Here is an 18,156-nt window from a genome sequence, read left to right on the forward strand (position 1 = left end):
CAGCAAATGTTCACATCTTTGGCTTGATAAAATTCTAAACTTCCTCAGCATTCAGACTGCTGCGTCCCAATGTCTTCACCTCTATATTCATGAAAGTTTGCTCTTTGAAGTAAGTAATCCTAGCATTTAGCTTACATGACACAGTAGGGAATATGATCAAAGCTATTTTGGGTAGTGTAGCTATGTCAGCGTGATGTTCCACTTGAGCTAATATAGTTTGAATCTGTTAGCCAGAGCAAAGCATGTGGCAGTACAGCTTTAGATATTCAAATCAGCCCATTCAGAACTAATTTGGTTCTCTTTGCTGGCTATATAATGTTGTGTAGACACAGTTCTTAGTTACAGACCTATTTCTTCCTTTTATTGGAACTTTTTTAATTTAAACAAAACTAAATTTTGATTACAGATATAAGCTTGCTTTCTACAAGGAAACATCCCAGCAATACAATCACAGAAAATTCTATGTGTATGTATATACTAGTGTCTAAACCAAACTTAGGCACAACAGTCAGCTCTGTAACCAGCCAAATCTAAAAAGAGTTCTTTGGCTACTTTCTGCTAAAGTGACAGTAATTCAGATCAGCTTTATTTTTGCTGTCCCTTCCCATTTCTCTACAGTCTACCACATTAGTAATATATGGTGCTACCACATCACATTTTGCATTTAGTTCTGCTCTCCCTGACCAGCCCACTTTTTTTTTTTATAATTGTGTTCCAGTTGTAATTATTGTATTTGATTTCATATCCTGCATGAACAGCTGAAGTTTCACCATACTGCAAAGTACAGTGCTCAAGAAACAGAGGAACCTCAGTTGTGTCCAACCTCATTCAATATCAGACCTAACCTTTCATCACCCACTGCATCATCTACGTGATCCGTATTCTTGGTGGTAACACTTCTTTCTTAACATAACAGACTTACAGAATAATTTAAGTCAGAAAGGACTTCTTGAAATCTGTAATTATACCTCTTGCTCAAAGCCATGCAAGCTTCAAAGATATCAATTTGATCAGGGTACCATTCCAAATCTTTTGTCCATTCACCTTGCCTCTGTGATTCCTTTCTCCCTTATCCCTTCCCAACTCACCTGATTCTTCTCTTCCTTGTAATAGATCCAGCCTTGAGAAATTACATGCTCTCCCTGACTTTCTCCACACTGTCTTCCCTGATTCTTTTCTACTTCTTGACAGACCAGCAGAACTCTACTGAAGGTCATCTAAGCTGCAAGGTCTTGAAACTTCCACCTCTCATGAATATCCTTGACGGACTCTAGCAGACAGTTTCTTTTGTTGAGACTACAGGTGAGCAAAAGAAGCTTTTTTTATTCCTCAGAAGTTAATTCTCCATGTCAGGTCTTTAACATGTAACTGTCCTTGGCAGGCAGCACAACTCTGTTCTTCTGGACCAGCAAGTACTCAGTTCTTCTTAACAGGCAGACCTCATTGACAGAGATCTGCCCCATGTCTGTATGTATCTTTGCTCTTCCTTTCAACTGTAGTTTATCCCATCTTCTCTGTCATAGACTTTCACATATCACCCTCTTTGTTCAGTGCTGAGACTCAACAACATCTCTGCTTAGGAGATACACAAAGTAGAAAAAGCACATACATTTCAGAAACATGCAGTCAGCAGTCACTGGAAGGACTGTGCTCAGATTATTCATAATTCACTTCCCTTTTAGGAAAATACCCCCACATCTGTCTTTTATATATATATATATATATATATATATATATTTATATATATATATTTTTTTTTTTTAGTTAAGCAGCAGAGTGGATGATAGGTTCTGTGGTGTTCTACCACCCTCCACTCTTGCCACAAAGCATTGCTGATCCTGCCATAGGATACAATACTAGGCACTTTTGTTTATACATGTGAGCATTATCACTGCTATAAAAGAGAAGAGCTGTAATAAAAGACTAGCAGCTTTACATGCCCCAGATCTAGTAGTCTTGACCATCACAAGATCTTCCTAAGCAGTTAATGCCTCAAGCAAGTGGATGAACCAGATGAGCTTTTTACTCAGTCTCATTTTTTAAAACTCAGTTATCAAGATGTCCTCTTTGCTTCACCATTTCATCTTTACACTACTTGCAGTAATCAAATTTCCTTGCTGCTTTTGGTTTCTATGGTATAAACATCACTACTTAGCTAAATTTAAGTCACAAAATACCTCACTAAACCCTATCCCAAAACTGTTGGTAATATGAGGCTTGTGCTACTAAACCTTCATGTATCTCTAATTTCCTATTAAAGGAAAATGACATTCATCTGATAGGAAACATTCACATCCTGTCTTCACACCTTAACTGATTAGGGATCAGGATCCTGTATTTTCAGTTACTAAATCTAAGTTATCAGACATATACGAAGGATGGAAATGGTGGACACTGGAACATTCTAGCTAGATATGGAAAAAATCTGGAGGATATGTGAGTTCAAATATATCATTGATCAAGTACAATGTATGATATTCAGCAACAAAGTTATATGCAGTTTTCTGTAATTCTGCTGCCAGCAAACAGAGCATGCTGCTGAAACTTACCCATTCTAGCCAGTGAATGTGTGATCAGACAATGGCACAGGATATTCCATTAGTGCGACAGAAGCCCAAATTCAAACTGCAAAAGCTATATGACTGCGGAGTTCAGCTTAAAATTGAAAAAAAAATATGCACCTCAGAAAAAAAACCCACAACCTCCCCCCCAAACCCAAACAAACCCACAGACCCCAGCCACTCAACAAACCCCAAACCCTTCCTGGCTACCTTAATGTTAACAGTTACGAGGATCATTCTGAAGGCAAGTGCTACCCAGCACTTGACCTCAGGTGAAGTGCTTACAAGACAAAAACAAGTAGTGGAATCCCTGTCTGAAGACATGATTACTCTATGCATTCAGTAAAAGCAGTAGCAAATCAACCAGCAGACTGCAGTTTACATAAAAGTAGAATGAGGAAACAGTAAGTGACCTTTGCCTTACAGACCTTCTCAGACCTTTCTAAAAGTCACTCCAAAATAAGCATATAAAGCAAGGCTTGCATCAATCACTGTGAACCATAGAGGAACCTCCCCTCTAAATCCCACTTCCCCCACCACCCCATGCTGGTTCTACTCTCTTTTCCAGGCTCTTGATTTCCCTTCTTTTAATGCTTCTTCCTGCTGGTTTACAGCCCTGCACACTGGGGCGCCAGCTTTCTGCTGCCAGTGACTCTTGTTACAATACCAGGGAGGCACACATGTTGTCCATTTCTTCCAGGTGCATATTTTATTCAAGTCCCACTGAAATAAGTGGAAGAAGTCTTGGGGTGTTGGATCAGAACTCGGTATTTTCAAACCTTTTGAAATTAAATGAACCCTACAGTTTGTTAAAAGGGAGATGCTGGAAATGAGTCTACACCCAGCTAGATGGGGCTTGAGACAGGAATTTCTGAGGTCAATGCAAGCAAGCTTGGCTTACTACTCATTTATTCTGGTTCTGGCACCAGTAACACCATTTTAGAAACTCTTTCAGGTTTCCCATTTGAAAGTTTTCAACGAAACACTGTAGGCATATATGAGTAACAGCAAGGTATTCCTCCAGGTTGGGATAGTGAGTGGACATCATCTGCCCTATCCATTCGCAAATGCCACCTTCACATAACAGCTACTGTTGGCTGACCAGCTCTCACAATCAACAGTTCAACGTCCATTTCCTGAGCTTCTGAGAGCTTTTCATAGGCAATTAACATGCAGTTTTAGGGAAGGTGGCCAGGACTGTGCTAAATACTCTAAAAAGAAAGTTAAACATAAGATTATGTTCAAGCAGATACGGTGACATGGACATGGCTGACAGTTTTAATGCAGTTTGTACTGTGGCAATCCTTTTTTGTTTTTTTTGAACAGGATATTCAAGAAATTTGAGTTTTGTAATTATAATTAGATTTTCAACTGAAGTTTTGAATACCATGGTGGATGGTCCTTTACCATGACAGCTGCATTTTCAGGCATGTGGTCTGGCATCCCATGCTTCATTCAGGACAGGACTTGTTTGGGTCAGTCAAACATTTATACAATAATGAGGCAGCAATTTTTATTTTTATGACCATCATCAATTAAAGGATTTGGTATTTTCTACATTGCTCAAGTAACTCAAATATGTCAGAAACAGAACAGTTTTGCAATTCTACCCTACCCTTATGCCTCTCTATATTCCTTACAGATGCTTTTCTATTACATTTTACCATTTTAGAAGAAAAGCATCTGACATTTTATGAGGAATAGCCCTAGCACCAAAAGTACAGGTCTAAAGTAAGTTTTAGATCCTCCTTTTTCTCAAACTTTTAAAAAATGTTGTATGCACTTATCATGGAATTTTCAAAGTCACAGAGAGGATCTGGATGCCAGACTCCAGCTCCTCTTATGAGATCCAAACATCCAAATCCATATACATATTGAATATACATTAGGCTTTGCATACTTGCTAGTGAACAGCTAGCAGAGCTACAGCTGTATAACACCCAAAAGTATATTCAATTTGATTCTGCAACACCTTAGTTATTTCAACCAGATCATCTACAGGGAACTACGCCACATAACACCATAGTAAGTTGATTCTTTTGCGCCAGATACTAAGAGCAAGAAGCTGTAAAGCCATTTCACTTGCAAAGTAAGCCAAACACTAAATATAAACCTCCCACCAGAGGATATTCAATTACAAAGTGGCAACCGTCTCCTATTCCAATCAGCGTTTTTACAGGATTTTAAGGAACACCACCCATCACTCTCAGCCAGCCAGTGCCAGTTCCCTCTCTGCAAGGATTCCTCTGTGTCCTTCACCCTCGGGGGTGGTTTTCAAAGAGCAATGCAGCCAGCACGCACTGGGAGGAGGTCTAATCCCAATGGCCGCGCACACCTACAATGGCCAACTGGATTGCCAACTGACCTTTGACTCCATGAAGTGTAGAAGTATAAGGCCATACAGGCACAATCATCAGTCTGGTATTCTAGCAACATTATAGGCCTATAGGTGTCTCAAAGAGAAGAGTTAAACATAGTTCTTCAGGAAACTACATGCAGTTAAAGAAAACAAGTGAGATACAGCACAAAAAATTGATGGCAACCAAACGTAAATGATAATAAGAATTGGTGGTGCCATAAACTTAGCAATGATGATTCATTTTTATCTAAAACTTCTTTAGGAACAAACAATTCCTGACTGTAGATGAAGATAAAATACAAACTAAATATGGACTTGTGTAGGGAACTGGCATTTTTAGTATCATTCTAGGAAATAAGTATATATATTTTTATAACCTGTAAATTATGGATTCCCTAAAAATATGAAGGCTTTTCCTCTTTGTACAGGAATCTGCTTGAACATCAATTTAATGATTACTACTGGTAGATGGAATTTTTATATCCATTTGGTAGTGATTTACACCAGTGTTTTCAAGGCTGCCAACAAGAAAATCCAGAAGGCAGGCAGCCAAATTCCAGAAGAGACAACTGTCTTTTATTTTATAGCTTATGCATTTTGAGCTTAATATGATTTTCCACTAACAAGTTCTGTACCTTCTCCAAAGTGCTAAAACTTGTGTGCAGTATTGCAAAGTAATACAGCCTCTTCGAGGCAGGCTAATATTAAACTCATGGTAAATTATAGAAGTTATACTGTTTACTTAGGGAAAAAAACATTAAGGTTAAAAGAACTACACGATTTATTGCAGACACTTGTTTAAATGGTCACATTTTTAAGCTTGACTATATATGAAATAACAATATATTCTCTAAGCATTCTTTCTCATTTGATACAGAATGAACAAATACGTAAGAGACAAGGAAAAGATTGCTGTAACACTTAAAAGGAGCACAAGGTATGCATTGGTTATGTCATGTGTTTGATAAATAGAATGCAAATAATATCTAATATTTTCAAAAAGACATTGAAAACAAGCTGCATTTGAAGTAGCAAAAAGGTTACAAAGAGAAACAGGGTTTTCTCACTTTTCAAGCAGAGCTATGGGAAGTGGGCACACATTAGCATGGTGAGCTCCAAATCTTGTCCTAAATGTGATGACTGAATGCCTTCTAATGCTAATAGTATTTCATTTGCAACAGCAGTATTAGTGAGGAAAACGTTACTTATCCATTAGCCTAGATTCTATGCATGAAATGAGGCCCTAGTGCCACTTCATATCTATCACTGTGAGAGACCAAACACAGTTTTCTTGTGTAAAGCATTTATTCTTCCACCAATCACCCATTGGAAAGTTGACCCCTTTCAGGACAGCTTGGATCATTGCTCCTCTGGGCAAGAGCTACCACTTGACCATTACCACCTGAAACTAAAATCAGATTAGCTAAATTGTTGACTAAATAGAAAAGTTAGTTCTGTATGCCATGTGTGCCTCCTGAAACTGCAACTGCACAGAACTGGCCACCACAAAGAACACCTCTCATTCTATTAGAAATTACTTTACAAGTCATGCAAGTCAAAACCAAACAGGCTGTAGATCGCATAATGTTAATGGGTGGAGAATAATATTCATTCTGAAACAATGGCCTTAAACTGATATTTCACATTCGGATTAAAAACTGAGAATGACTCCTCCTCTTTGCTTTCCTCTTCCTGTCATGGGGCTTTGTCTGACTATGAAACTTATCACACTGTCTCCTTTCTTAGTAATATTTGTCTGTCCTGAAGAATTTCTAACTTATGTCTTGTTTCATACTTCACACAGTACAAAGAACAAATGTCAGCTTTAAAAGAAGCACTTAGGCAGAGCAGTATGGATCCTAACACATGATAGGATAGTGCAGGTGCAGCCTTAGAAACGGGACCTTATTCAAACACAGGTTATGAGCCCGCAGGCTGTAAATCTTGACATGCATGATTGAGGAAAAGACAAAAGCCACTGCACACATGATGCTGATAGCACAGAATCACTCAAACAGCACAGTATGCTTTTCCTCCACCTGCTGTGACCTGTATAATATACACCTCTGTACACATCCAACATATAACAGGTTCCCAGGCAACAATTAGACCCTTCCCTACAGACCAGTTTTCATACACATGATGCAAAAGACTTTTAAATATACACCGAAGAGAAACAAGAGTTACTTTAGATGCATTTTCTGTGTATTTTATTGATCTGATACAAGATACAAGCATACACAGCAGTATAGGCATGTGCATGTGTCTGGATATACATACATACACAAACTGCCATATGTATGATACATACAACAAAAAAGGCCAGATTATCTGGTCTTGCAGAGATATGCCCAGCCCAGGACCAAAACCAAGGGTGGAGGCATAGAGGCCCTTCAGAACTGTAACATTGCCTATTCTTACAGATGCCTGGGGACCAGGACAACTTCTGTAATAGGACTGACAGTAGGTATCTATTTTAGATCTAGTAATGGAGAAAATGGTTGCTTTTACCTTTGATCTGTTTTCCAAGGGTGATCCATTATTATTCAGATAAACATTACTCGCTGGCTTTACACCAGGAGATAAACAAAATGTCCACAGAAACTGCTAAATAGGATTCCACAGCACAAAGACAGCTTAGAAAACCCACTGGGGAGCCATGGCAGATGATGAAACTGCACCAAGGTGAACAGGCTGTTGTGACCCAGGGGCTAAGATGTGGAAAGCCTGGGCAAACACTCAAGAAAGAGCTCAGTAAGAATCCTTGCTTTATTCTTTGCCCACCCCCAAACCTGCTGTACTTACACATGCCTTTAGTACCTTCTTCTAGTACCACCACAGAGGTGGTCATAACCCACCAGCACGCTAATAAAGTTTTTCCACAGAAAAGAATTGCTACTATTACTTGTTATTGACATATTTTATAAGAAAAACAGTAAAATTGGTTAAGTTGGTTATCAGGCAACTGGCTGCATGATTTACCACAGGTTTTTGGAGCTGAAAGAGGAGGAGCTTCATGGCCTCACAATGAATTCTGGGAAGAACAAGATGGATAGTTACCAAGTTTGCAGCTATTTTGTATTTTAAACTTTTCAGCTCATGAAAACAAAAATAATACTGGTGATATAGCTCTGACAGGCATATTTTGCTTTTTTAACAGTAACAAAATATATTTTTAGCCTTATTTTTTTATACCATAATCTACTGTCAGTTAATAATCTAGACCTGAATTTCTTCCTCTGTTGCCAGTTCATGGCTTTGATTGATAAGACACATTCCTATAATTTTCCCATCGGACATTACTGGAGAAGCAGCAGGTGTCTGCATGGTAAGTAAAGAGAGAGAAGGAGAAAAACTTGGAGTCATGGTTGGTGGAGGATATCTAAGATTACTGATAAGGGGAGTGTGAGGGTATTTTTTAAACGCTTGTCCTGATACTATATTTGGCATTCGTGGTGGCACTGTCCTTATGCCAGGCTGAGCTACTGATGTTATCAAGGGAGGTGGGAAAACAAGAGATGTCTTCTCATTAGGGAAGCTATGAGTGTACATGTCTTCATCTTTCAGTTTTGAAATATCATTAAACACTGAAGCAAGATGTTGAAATCTGGGTTCCCAGCTGAGCACATAATCCCAGTTATAACCACCTCCAGGATCCTCATCACAGGTGCCAAGTGTTGCAAATGAATCATACCCAGAGTCCTGCCTATCTGACATTAAGACATACTCTCTTGTGAGGTCTGTCATTATGTCCTTCTCTTTTATTCCAATTTTCTTATATGTTGGGGATGATATTTTGTGTGCATAGGCTGTGTCACAGGCTTCTTCTCTGCCCCCTCTTTTAATGGCCTTCATGCTTTCCATGCTTTGTGTGTTAGCCACAACATCTGTTTCTCCAGACTGACAGGAGAGCTGATCAGACTCTCTTGGGATCCCCGAATCTGGTACCCGTGAGCCACACACACTCACCGCTGAGCCGTCACTCTTTCTGCATGAACGCTCATTGATCCGTTTGATTTCCTCATCCTCTGTTGTTTCTCCTTCAGCAGAACCATGGCCACTGGAGTCTGAATGCCTGCAGGGGACATTATCATCCTTTTCCTCTCCAATTCCTGCTAGGCTCAGCCATTCTGCTATGGCACCCATGGGAAGCATACTGCTCTCAGTACTATGGATTTTCTGGCAGTCCTTTTCTTTGCTGGCTAAATTCACATCAGTAGCTGAGGAGCATGATGCTTCTTTTTTCACGCAAGAGTTCATCAGATCATTCTGCTTACATCTCATAGTAAGCGCAGAAAGACTGACTGCAAGCAGTAGCAACACTATCAAGAAGGCTGAAATGCTAATGGTTAGGTTGTATGCTGACACTACCGGGTAACTTTGAGGAGAATTGGAAACATTTACCAAAACAGTGCATACTGTGAACTTGGACTCAGTTTTGGGGCTATGAGCTCTTACCAACAATTCCAGGGTATCATCATTCCTTTTGCTGCCATTTTTCTTCCTGTGCACAGTCTGAGTCAAATAAATATTACCACTGGTTTTATTCACTGAGAAGAATGGAGAAGTTTTTAGCAGAGAGTAAGTAACAACTCCATCCAGTCCACCATCACTGTCCGATGCTGTCACTCTACCAAGCAACTGGCCTGCTTCATTCTTCTCAGGGAGATTAAAGAAATACCGATCTTGTGTAAACACTGGGTCAAATTCATCCCTCCCCTCAATATCTACCTGAACTGTAACAGTAGCCAGTGAGTCACCTTTGTCTTTTGCTTGGATTATGAGACAGTACCTATTCTTACTTTCATAGTCAAATATTTGTTTTGTATGAATATCTCCCGTCAAAGGATCAATGAAGAACATGTCATGGTCTCTAGGAGCTTCACGATGAGCCAGACATGATGACTGGATGGAGTAGGTAAGGTGTCCATAGGAGCCTTTATCAAAATCCAGTGCATTAACAGAGCACACAAAAGAAAAGGTAGGCAGATTTTCACTGACAGTGCAGCTCAGGCTGGGAAACAAAAACAGTGGGGCATAATCATTGTCATCTAGGACACTAATAAGGACAATGGAAAAAGCCACATTTTTTACATCAGCTCCTCCATCTGTGGCTTGTATGATCAGAGTGAATTTTACGGTATCCTCATAATCCAACGTTTTCATCAAATCCACTGATCCTGTTTTCCCATCTAAGCGAAAATGTCCCCTGTCATTTCCAGAGATGATAGTGTAAGTGACCTCTGCATTTGTGCCTGCATCGCAGTCATTTGCTGAGACTTCAGTGACATGACTACCTACAGAGATGCTTTCTTTGACGTGAATATGGTACTCTGGGCTGCTAAATACTGGAGGATTATCATTAACATCCAGGACAGTTATTAGCACAATAGCAGTTGAATTCAAGGAGGGTGTTCCATGATCAGAGGCAAGAAGGACCAAACGGTGAGAAGAAACCATTTCCCTGTCAAGAACACTGATCAAAACAAGACTGCCAACAAGTCTGTAGGATGTTTCTGACTCCATGACACTTGTTTCCACAGTGAATAAATTCTTGTCGTTGCCATCAATAATAGAGTATTCAACATACGTGTTTTCATGTGTCCAGTCATTGTCAATGACTGAAAACATGAGGACACTTTCTCCAACTGTGGCATTCTCACTCACACTGAGATTGTACAGAACCTGTGTGAACTGAGGGGCATGGGTATTTACATCTTCTACATGCACTTCTACAGAAGTGACTGCACTCAGAGCCGGACTGCCACCATCCGTGGCTTCTATCAGGAGCTGAATAATGGAAATCTTTTCCAGTTGTGTCACTGGTCCCGTAGCAAACACTGAACCTGAAAATAAAACAAAATTAATAAAAGCTAACACTTCGCACTCTCTAAGGCAAGTAAATGTGATTCCAAAAGCTGTAGCTATTTAATTGTACTTGAAAATGACTCAACTATAATGTCTGCATACCCCAAAGTAATTCTCTTGCATCCAAAGAGTAGTGGGTCAATGGCTCAAGGTCTGGGTACAAAACACTGATGAGTGGTGTCCCCCAGGGTGTCTGTATTGAGACCAGTACTGTTTAATATTATCATCAGTGACATAAACAGTGGGATCAGGTGCACCTCAGCAAGTTTCCCGATGACATAAAGCTGTGTGGTGCAGTTAACACTCCTAATGGACAGGATGCCATCCAGAGGGACCTAGACAAACATGAAAGTAGGCCCATGTGAACCTTATGAAAGTTAACAAGCCCAAGGTCCTGCACGTGGGTTGGGACAACCCCCAGTATCTATCTAGGCTGGGGGATTGAGAGCATCCCAGTGGAGAAGGACTTGGGGGTACTGCTGGATGAAAAATGGGTATGAGCTGACAATGTGCACTCGCAGCCCAGAAAGCTGCATCATGAGAAGCATGGCCAGCAGGCCAAATGAGGTCAAGGAAGGTGATTCTCCCTCTCTACTCCACTCTGGTGAGACCCCAACTGGAATACTGTGTCCACCTCTAGAGTCCTCAACACAGAAAACACTCATTGGATGTGGTCCAGATGAGGACCACAAAAATCATTAGAGGGCTGGAGCACCTCTTCTAGTAGGACAAGAGGTAATGTTTTTAAACTAAAAGAGGGTAGTTTCATACTAGATATTACTAAGGAATCTTTTACAATGAGGGTGGTGAAACAGTGGAACAGGTTGCCCAGAGAAGTTGTGAATGTTCCATTCCTGGAAAGATTCAAGGTTAGATTGGATGGGGCTCTGAGCAATCTGATCTAGTTGAAGTTGTCCCTGCTCATTGCAGGGGGCTGCACTAGGCGATCTTTAAAAGTCCCTTCCAACCCAAACTATTCAATGATTCTGATTCTACAAATCCTAGCTTATGCTGTAAAGCCAAGGCCTACCCATAATGAGGCAGTATCAAACACACATACTGCATTTAGACCAGCAAAAATTTCTCTTCCTAGTAACAGACTGAAGATGCAAAATACATAAAATAAAAAAGTAAACAAAGCTAAGGAAATAGGGGCTCCTTACTAGAGGCAGCTATGCTGTGCAAGTTCATTACTGAAGGTCATTAGTTCTGTTTTACTTGCAGCCCAGTAACAGCCTTATGGGCTTGTTTGTTATTTAGATAGGTTTGCCAATAAGTTATGTAAACATGTTTCATTCAAATCGTTCATCTGAACATGGGGGTTGGATGATCTTGAAAGGTCCCTTCCAACCCAAACCATTCAATGACTTTACGTTCATAAGCCATCTATTTCTACTTCACCCTTCACTGTGTATAGCTAAGCACCAGAGACAACAATTTTCTGATCGCAGTGGAAAACAGCCACTCGCAAAACATAAAGGCAGGCTACAGAATAAAAAAAATGGGTAAAAATGAAATCTGTTTTAACTGGGTGAAACATCTGTATTTCAGTGATTGCAGTTACCATCATCCAACAAACACTGCGTTCAAAAATTCACCTCATGTAAACACGTAGGAACAGCAAATAAGAGATAAGAACTTGCTCACTGAACAACAGTTGCACATAATTTTTGCAGCATCTAATAATCTCTGAGGCTGATATTCCCAAAAATCTTATGTTCATATACATATAAAGAGACACACATATTTCCTTCTCCCAGAATGCTATGGTATTAGGCCAGAAAATTCAAATTGCTAAATCTTGTAACCACTGAAGAAAAAATTATGTACTTTGGAGAGAGTGTTCTCAATTTAGAAAAATTTTATATTCCATTTACAAGATTACAAGATAACATAAGCTCTGTAAAGATGCAATATTAAAAAAATACTAAGCTGTAGAGAAGCTCCATTATGACAGGTTCAACTTACACTGAAAAAATAGGAAGTATGAACTTAAATTGAATTAAATCTAATACATGAGCTGAAATGTTATGAATCAATGCAAAACATACAGTAACTTTTCTATCAAAGCACACCAAAGGAATAGCACCTATAGGATGTTGTGGCTGCTTGCCTTGTGCATGGTTCAGGGACAAACTGAGAACTCCAGCCCCCAATGCAATCAGTTCTTCAGTGATAATGGCAGATTTAGACAAAACATATAGTGGACTTTTGCCTCCAAAGATTTCCAGAACACATGTGATCACTGGCAACTGATGAGGACGTACAATAGGACTGCTCAATTCGCACTGAAAAAGCTGAAGTAATAAACCATGCTTACAGACTCACCATTCTTGTGGTCAATGGAAAATCCCTCAGTAGAAGAGAGGATTTTGTAGGAAATCACTCCATTTTGCTCTGAATCCCTATCCACAGCAGAGACTATCAGAACAGTGCCATCCATAGAAATGCGCTCTGGCAAGCTCACCTGACATATAAAGCAAAATTACAGTTTTGATAGAGTTTAATAAAAGATTTTGAACATTAAAAAAATGTGTTTTCCTTCACTTGGATTTCATTAGGAGAAAACTAAAAAAAAAAAAACCCAAACACAGTTCCCAGGTTTGGAAAAAAATCACCTGTTTTCTTCTGGGACAAAACTTTAAAGAGTTGAGATATTGAAAATGGTGCATACAATACAGCCAAATCTTATAGTAAACTAAAACCAGCAGTAAAACCCATCTAGTTCTAGTTCATTATGACAATAAGTTCAGAGACTCACTGAATCTCTTTTTTCAATAGAGGGTAATGGAAAGAATACCTACAATAGACTGGAACTAAAATTGGCTTTACTCCCTACTTGTAGAATCACCTTGATTGTTGTACACAGAATACAGTCTGCAGTCACCATCTCTAGTACATGATTGACCATTACAAAAAACAACATGCATGCCCTGAAAATTCCAGCAGATAATAGCACTTAAACATCACTGGATTATTCCCAGAATTTAGTTTTTCAAAATGCTCCCTTTTTCTCTTCATGTAATGTAGAAAACCAGCAAAATCCTTTCCCTTCTTAAGAGCGTCCATTATTTGAAATCTAGATACTGTACTTTTGTGTCCAAAGTTTCCTTCCATCTTATAAATCCAGTTTCAAATGAACAGTATGATTCAGCAGCTACCTTTAAATAATTTCAAGTGTTAGTTTAAATCATTTTAGCAGAGAGTGTGTATGTATATAACAGCTATAAACATATATGAAACTATATAGAAAAGTATAAATATTAAAACACTTGAAAGGACAATAAAAGGGTAAAAATTACAGGATGATGAATAGAGAATTATATGCACCATCGACCAAAAAGAAGCAGTGTACCTTACCCTGCAAGCAACACATCAAAACATAAGGATTGTGGGGAGAGAAGCTCAGCTGTTTATGTTAGCATGGTCAATAGAGCTGCACTGTTTTGCATCAGTTAATAATCCTGCCTGTAATGACTGCTCTGATCTACAGAAAAATTCCTAGCACTTGCACAAGCACGTACTTGTCTAAACTATTCTCCAAAATCAGACACAGATGGGGGTGTGGAAAACTTAAGGCAAGGTCTAAAAATGACTTGAGCAATAATAGTGCTTCTTTTTGTTTTTTTCCAGAACTTAGACTTATGAGTTTAAGTGGGCAATTTACACAAATCCTGACAACTCAGGCACCTGAAAGTTTCACAGGTGCCTACAGTCTGCCCTATACTTAGATAAGTGACTAAACTGCTGTGACTTCACATGCTCAAAGGTTGAAATTTCCTTACTAAGACAAATGTTTAGACTTATTTCTTGACTAAATCTGTCTGAGATTTATAAATGAAGCAGTAGTAAATCCACCACTTCTGTGGTGCCTCATATTTTTGGCTCTGAGCACATCTACCACACACAGAAAGCACCAAGTCAAGCAAACAGCTCAGTTCACACGATCACAGAATGGCTGAGGCTGACAGGCACCTCTGGAGAGCATCTTTTCCAGCCCTTACTCAGAGCAGGGTCACTATAGCAGGGTGCCCACGACCATGTACAGTTGAGTTTTGAATACCTCCAGGGATGGAGAATCCACAAACTCTCTGGGCAACCTGTACCACTGCTTAGTCACTGTCAGAGCTCAAAGGAAACATAAAAGTTTTCCCAGATATTTGAACAGAATATCCTGTATGTCAGTTTGTGCTCACTGCCTCTTGTCCCGTCACTGAACACCACACAGGAGAGTCTGGCTCTGTCTTCTTTACTCCCCCCACTAATATTTACACACATTGGTAAGATCATCTTAGATGACCCTTCTATTTTCTAGGCTGAATTATCCATGTTCTAGATTCTCTTGGTCCTGAGCCCAAGCCGCACAGCTTAGCCCCACACAAGTCCTAAGGAAACAACTCCTCTGGCAGCCTCACATTTCCTATGGAGCCTAACCTCACCTGGAGCTCCAGATTTTGTCTGTCTCCCATCCCTAACCACAATTCCAAGCTGTTACAAGTGCTGGGACTTAGCTCAAGCCCCACAGCCTTAGGACTGATGAAGTCAGGGCAAAATCCTTTTAGCAGCCTACCCTTCAGAGCTTTGTAGGATATTATGCTTGCTTCGGCAGCACCTATGCTAAAATTGAAATGACACAGATTAGCATGGTTCCTGTGCAAGGACAACACCCAAATTCATGAAGCATTTCATATATTTTATTTTTTTAGGGATCTGGAGGTGCTGGTTGACAGCAGGCTCAGTATGAGTCAGCACTGTGCCCTGGCAGCCAAGATGGCAAACTGCACCCTGGGGTGCATCAAACACAGTATAACCAGCTGGTCAACAGACATGATTATCTTACTCTATTCGGTATTGGTGTAGCCTATGCCTTAAATACTGTGTGCAGTTCTGGGCTCCACAGTATAAGGATGTGAAGCTGGTGAAAAGCCTGGAAGGCATGTCCTACGAGCAGCAACTAAGGACTTTGGGCTTGTCTAGTTTGGAGACAAGGAGAGTGAGGGGTGACCTCATCACTCTCTACAGCTTCCTGAGGAAGGTACATGGAGAGGGAGGTGCTGAATCTCTTTTGCCTGTGTTCCATTGACAGGACACATGGGGATGGTTCAAAGCTGCACTAGGAGAAGCTGAGGCTAGATATTAGGAAGCATTTCTTTACCAAGAGGGTGGTCAAGCACTGGTATAGGCTTCCTAGAGAGGTGGCCAATGCCCCAAGCCTGTCAGTGTTTAAAAGGCATTTGGACAATGACCTTAACAACATGCTTTAAGTTTTGGTCAACCGTGAATTGGTCAGTCAGTTGGACAAGAAGATTGCTGTAGGTTCCTTCCAACTAAATATTCTATTATATTCTACTCTATACTATTCCTATTCTACTCATGCTGCAATTCCCTTAATTGTCTTAGTGGCCCATAGTTGTCCATGTCACTAAACCAGATTTGTTTCAAAACACTGTTGGACAATGACTTCTACAACAGTCTAGCTTTTCAAATGCTTGTCCAGAAGTCTAAAAGCTGAGCCTTGTACCCTTCTCAGTCTAGTAGGGAATGTTGGGGAGGTCAAAATTCACATGCCTCAATCTCTGGATGAGTGCCATTGTGATGAGGCAGGGTTACATATTACAAACTACATGTGCATAATCTACCACAGGGACATTTGCTACACCTCTGTGGAGCCGTCTAACTGAAATGGTAGAAATTCATGACATAGTAAAGGGGCCAGAATAAATGTACCAACTTGTTTACCATTGTCTCAGAAGACGGAGTTCTGAGCACTGCACCCTGTTCCCCAAACTGGTTTGAATTGTCTCTAGTAACTTCTAGTAATGAATGAGTGGTAATGGAGTACAGCTAGCATACACACCACTTTTCTTCTGAAGTCAGAAACCACAAACATGAAAACTGAACAATTCCCTCAGTCCTTTTAGCAGAATTCCCAGGAAGGGGCTGGAGTTTCCCAGAAGAGCTCTGCTCTGTTTCTGCTCAGTAATAATTTGGAGAGACCCTTCTTCTCAGTGTTCAAATGTTTATAACACAAACATAAACAAGACAAATATAAGCACTCCTACTATTTATCATCATATAAAGACAGACATCACATATTTGTTGTCCATTTGCCATGTTCCCACCTGATATGAATCCTGAGTGAACACTGGTGGGTTATCATTGACGTCCAAAACAAGGATGGTAAGTTCTGCTTCTGTTTGATGTACAGAATCTGAAACTATAATTCTCAGCTTATACACAGCAGTTTCTTCAAAATCTAATGGTTCCACCACTCTGATTACACCAGTGTGTTGATCCATGGAAAATTTCATTCCAAGACTATTATCATAAATAAAACCAAACCGAAGTGCTGGGCTTGAGTCCACATCATTTGCTGACACCTGAGTCACTATAAAACCAGGTAGGGCATCTGAAACAATAATTTTCAGAGTAAGTCATAGCTAAAAGATGATGTTACAGTTTCTGAAGATTTTGCCAATTTTGTAATATTGCATCTTAGATATATGTAATCTTTGCGTATTAGCTTTTGGTGTATTTTGACTTTGTGTTTTAGAGTAACAGCAATATCCAGAAACACTATGGAAACAGCAGTAGATTTCTTCAAATACATCTACTTTATCTCAATTTTAATTCAGGTCTTCAGACTTCCGCGGATCCAGTGTAGACATAACCAGCAACAGGCACTTGCATGGTCTTCCACAAGCATTTAGGTGATGTTAATTTATTGAACAGTGTTACAAACTTCCACAAGAATATTTAACTGGGGCCTCAGAGTCTCCTGGTCTGTGTAGAACCAGTGATGCAATTCTTGAGCTTTTCCAAAGGAGAAAGCTGACAGAGAGAAATGAGATCTCCAGCAAACCTATGTGGCATAAAAATTTTAGAAGCTCAAGGTATAGTCTTGGCTGAGAAACTGGATACAGACAGCTTTTGTCATGTGCCGAATTGACAGTACCAGGGATTGCAAACTGAACTTATTAGTGATCATCTAAAAAACCCTGGAGCTAACAGAAACTGAACCATTTCTCATTTGCATGCCTGGGGCGTTAAGCCTAAAACATGCTGTGCAATGTCCTACAGTAAGTATTCTTAAACAGAATACAAAAACCTGAATAAGTAGCAAATGGTTCAGTTGCTGTGCACCCATGACTTCCATACTTGTCATTATCATTGGCAGCTGAATTTAGGAAAGGCTAAAAAAATATCAATAGAAAGATAGCCTTGATGTTTTTTGTTAGCAGGAGTACTGGAATTTCAGCACCTAAATCTTTATAGCATTTCTGTGGTGTATCTTAATGCATCACAGGTATAATGCCTGTATTTAAAAATACCAGGCTTAAGACTCCAGGTCTGCAAATGTTGAGCTAC

The 18,156-nt window shown here is 39.8% G+C and overlaps 1 protein-coding gene and 1 non-coding gene across 3 annotated transcripts in view; one reads left to right on the plus strand and one right to left on the minus strand.

The window, feature by feature from the left end:
• Window positions 1-7,103: 7,103 nt before the first annotated feature.
• DCHS2 (dachsous cadherin-related 2) overlaps window positions 7,104-18,156 on the minus strand; it is a 111,980-nt gene continuing 100,927 nt past the window's right edge. For both annotated transcript variants that reach the window (XM_057419073.1, XM_057419072.1), the window contains exons 18-20: window positions 16,911-17,197; window positions 13,117-13,255; window positions 7,104-10,766 (exon numbers count right to left, since the gene is read on the minus strand). In XM_057419073.1, the coding sequence (XP_057275056.1) occupies window positions 8,140-10,766; window positions 13,117-13,255; window positions 16,911-17,197 (3,053 nt within the window). In that variant the 3' untranslated portion in view covers window positions 7,104-8,139. The remainder of the gene's footprint in view (window positions 10,767-13,116; window positions 13,256-16,910; window positions 17,198-18,156) is intronic.
• Window positions 15,382-15,483, plus strand: LOC130604602 (U6 spliceosomal RNA). Its single transcript, XR_008973494.1, has one exon. It is a non-coding gene; the product is annotated as a U6 spliceosomal RNA (small nuclear RNA).

This window comes from Pezoporus wallicus, unplaced genomic scaffold, assembly GCF_028554395.1.
Source record: "Pezoporus wallicus isolate ANWC-B61680 ecotype Strahan unplaced genomic scaffold, APGP_CSIRO_Pwel_v1 contig_2384, whole genome shotgun sequence".
NCBI lineage: Eukaryota > Metazoa > Chordata > Aves > Psittaciformes > Psittacidae > Pezoporus > Pezoporus wallicus.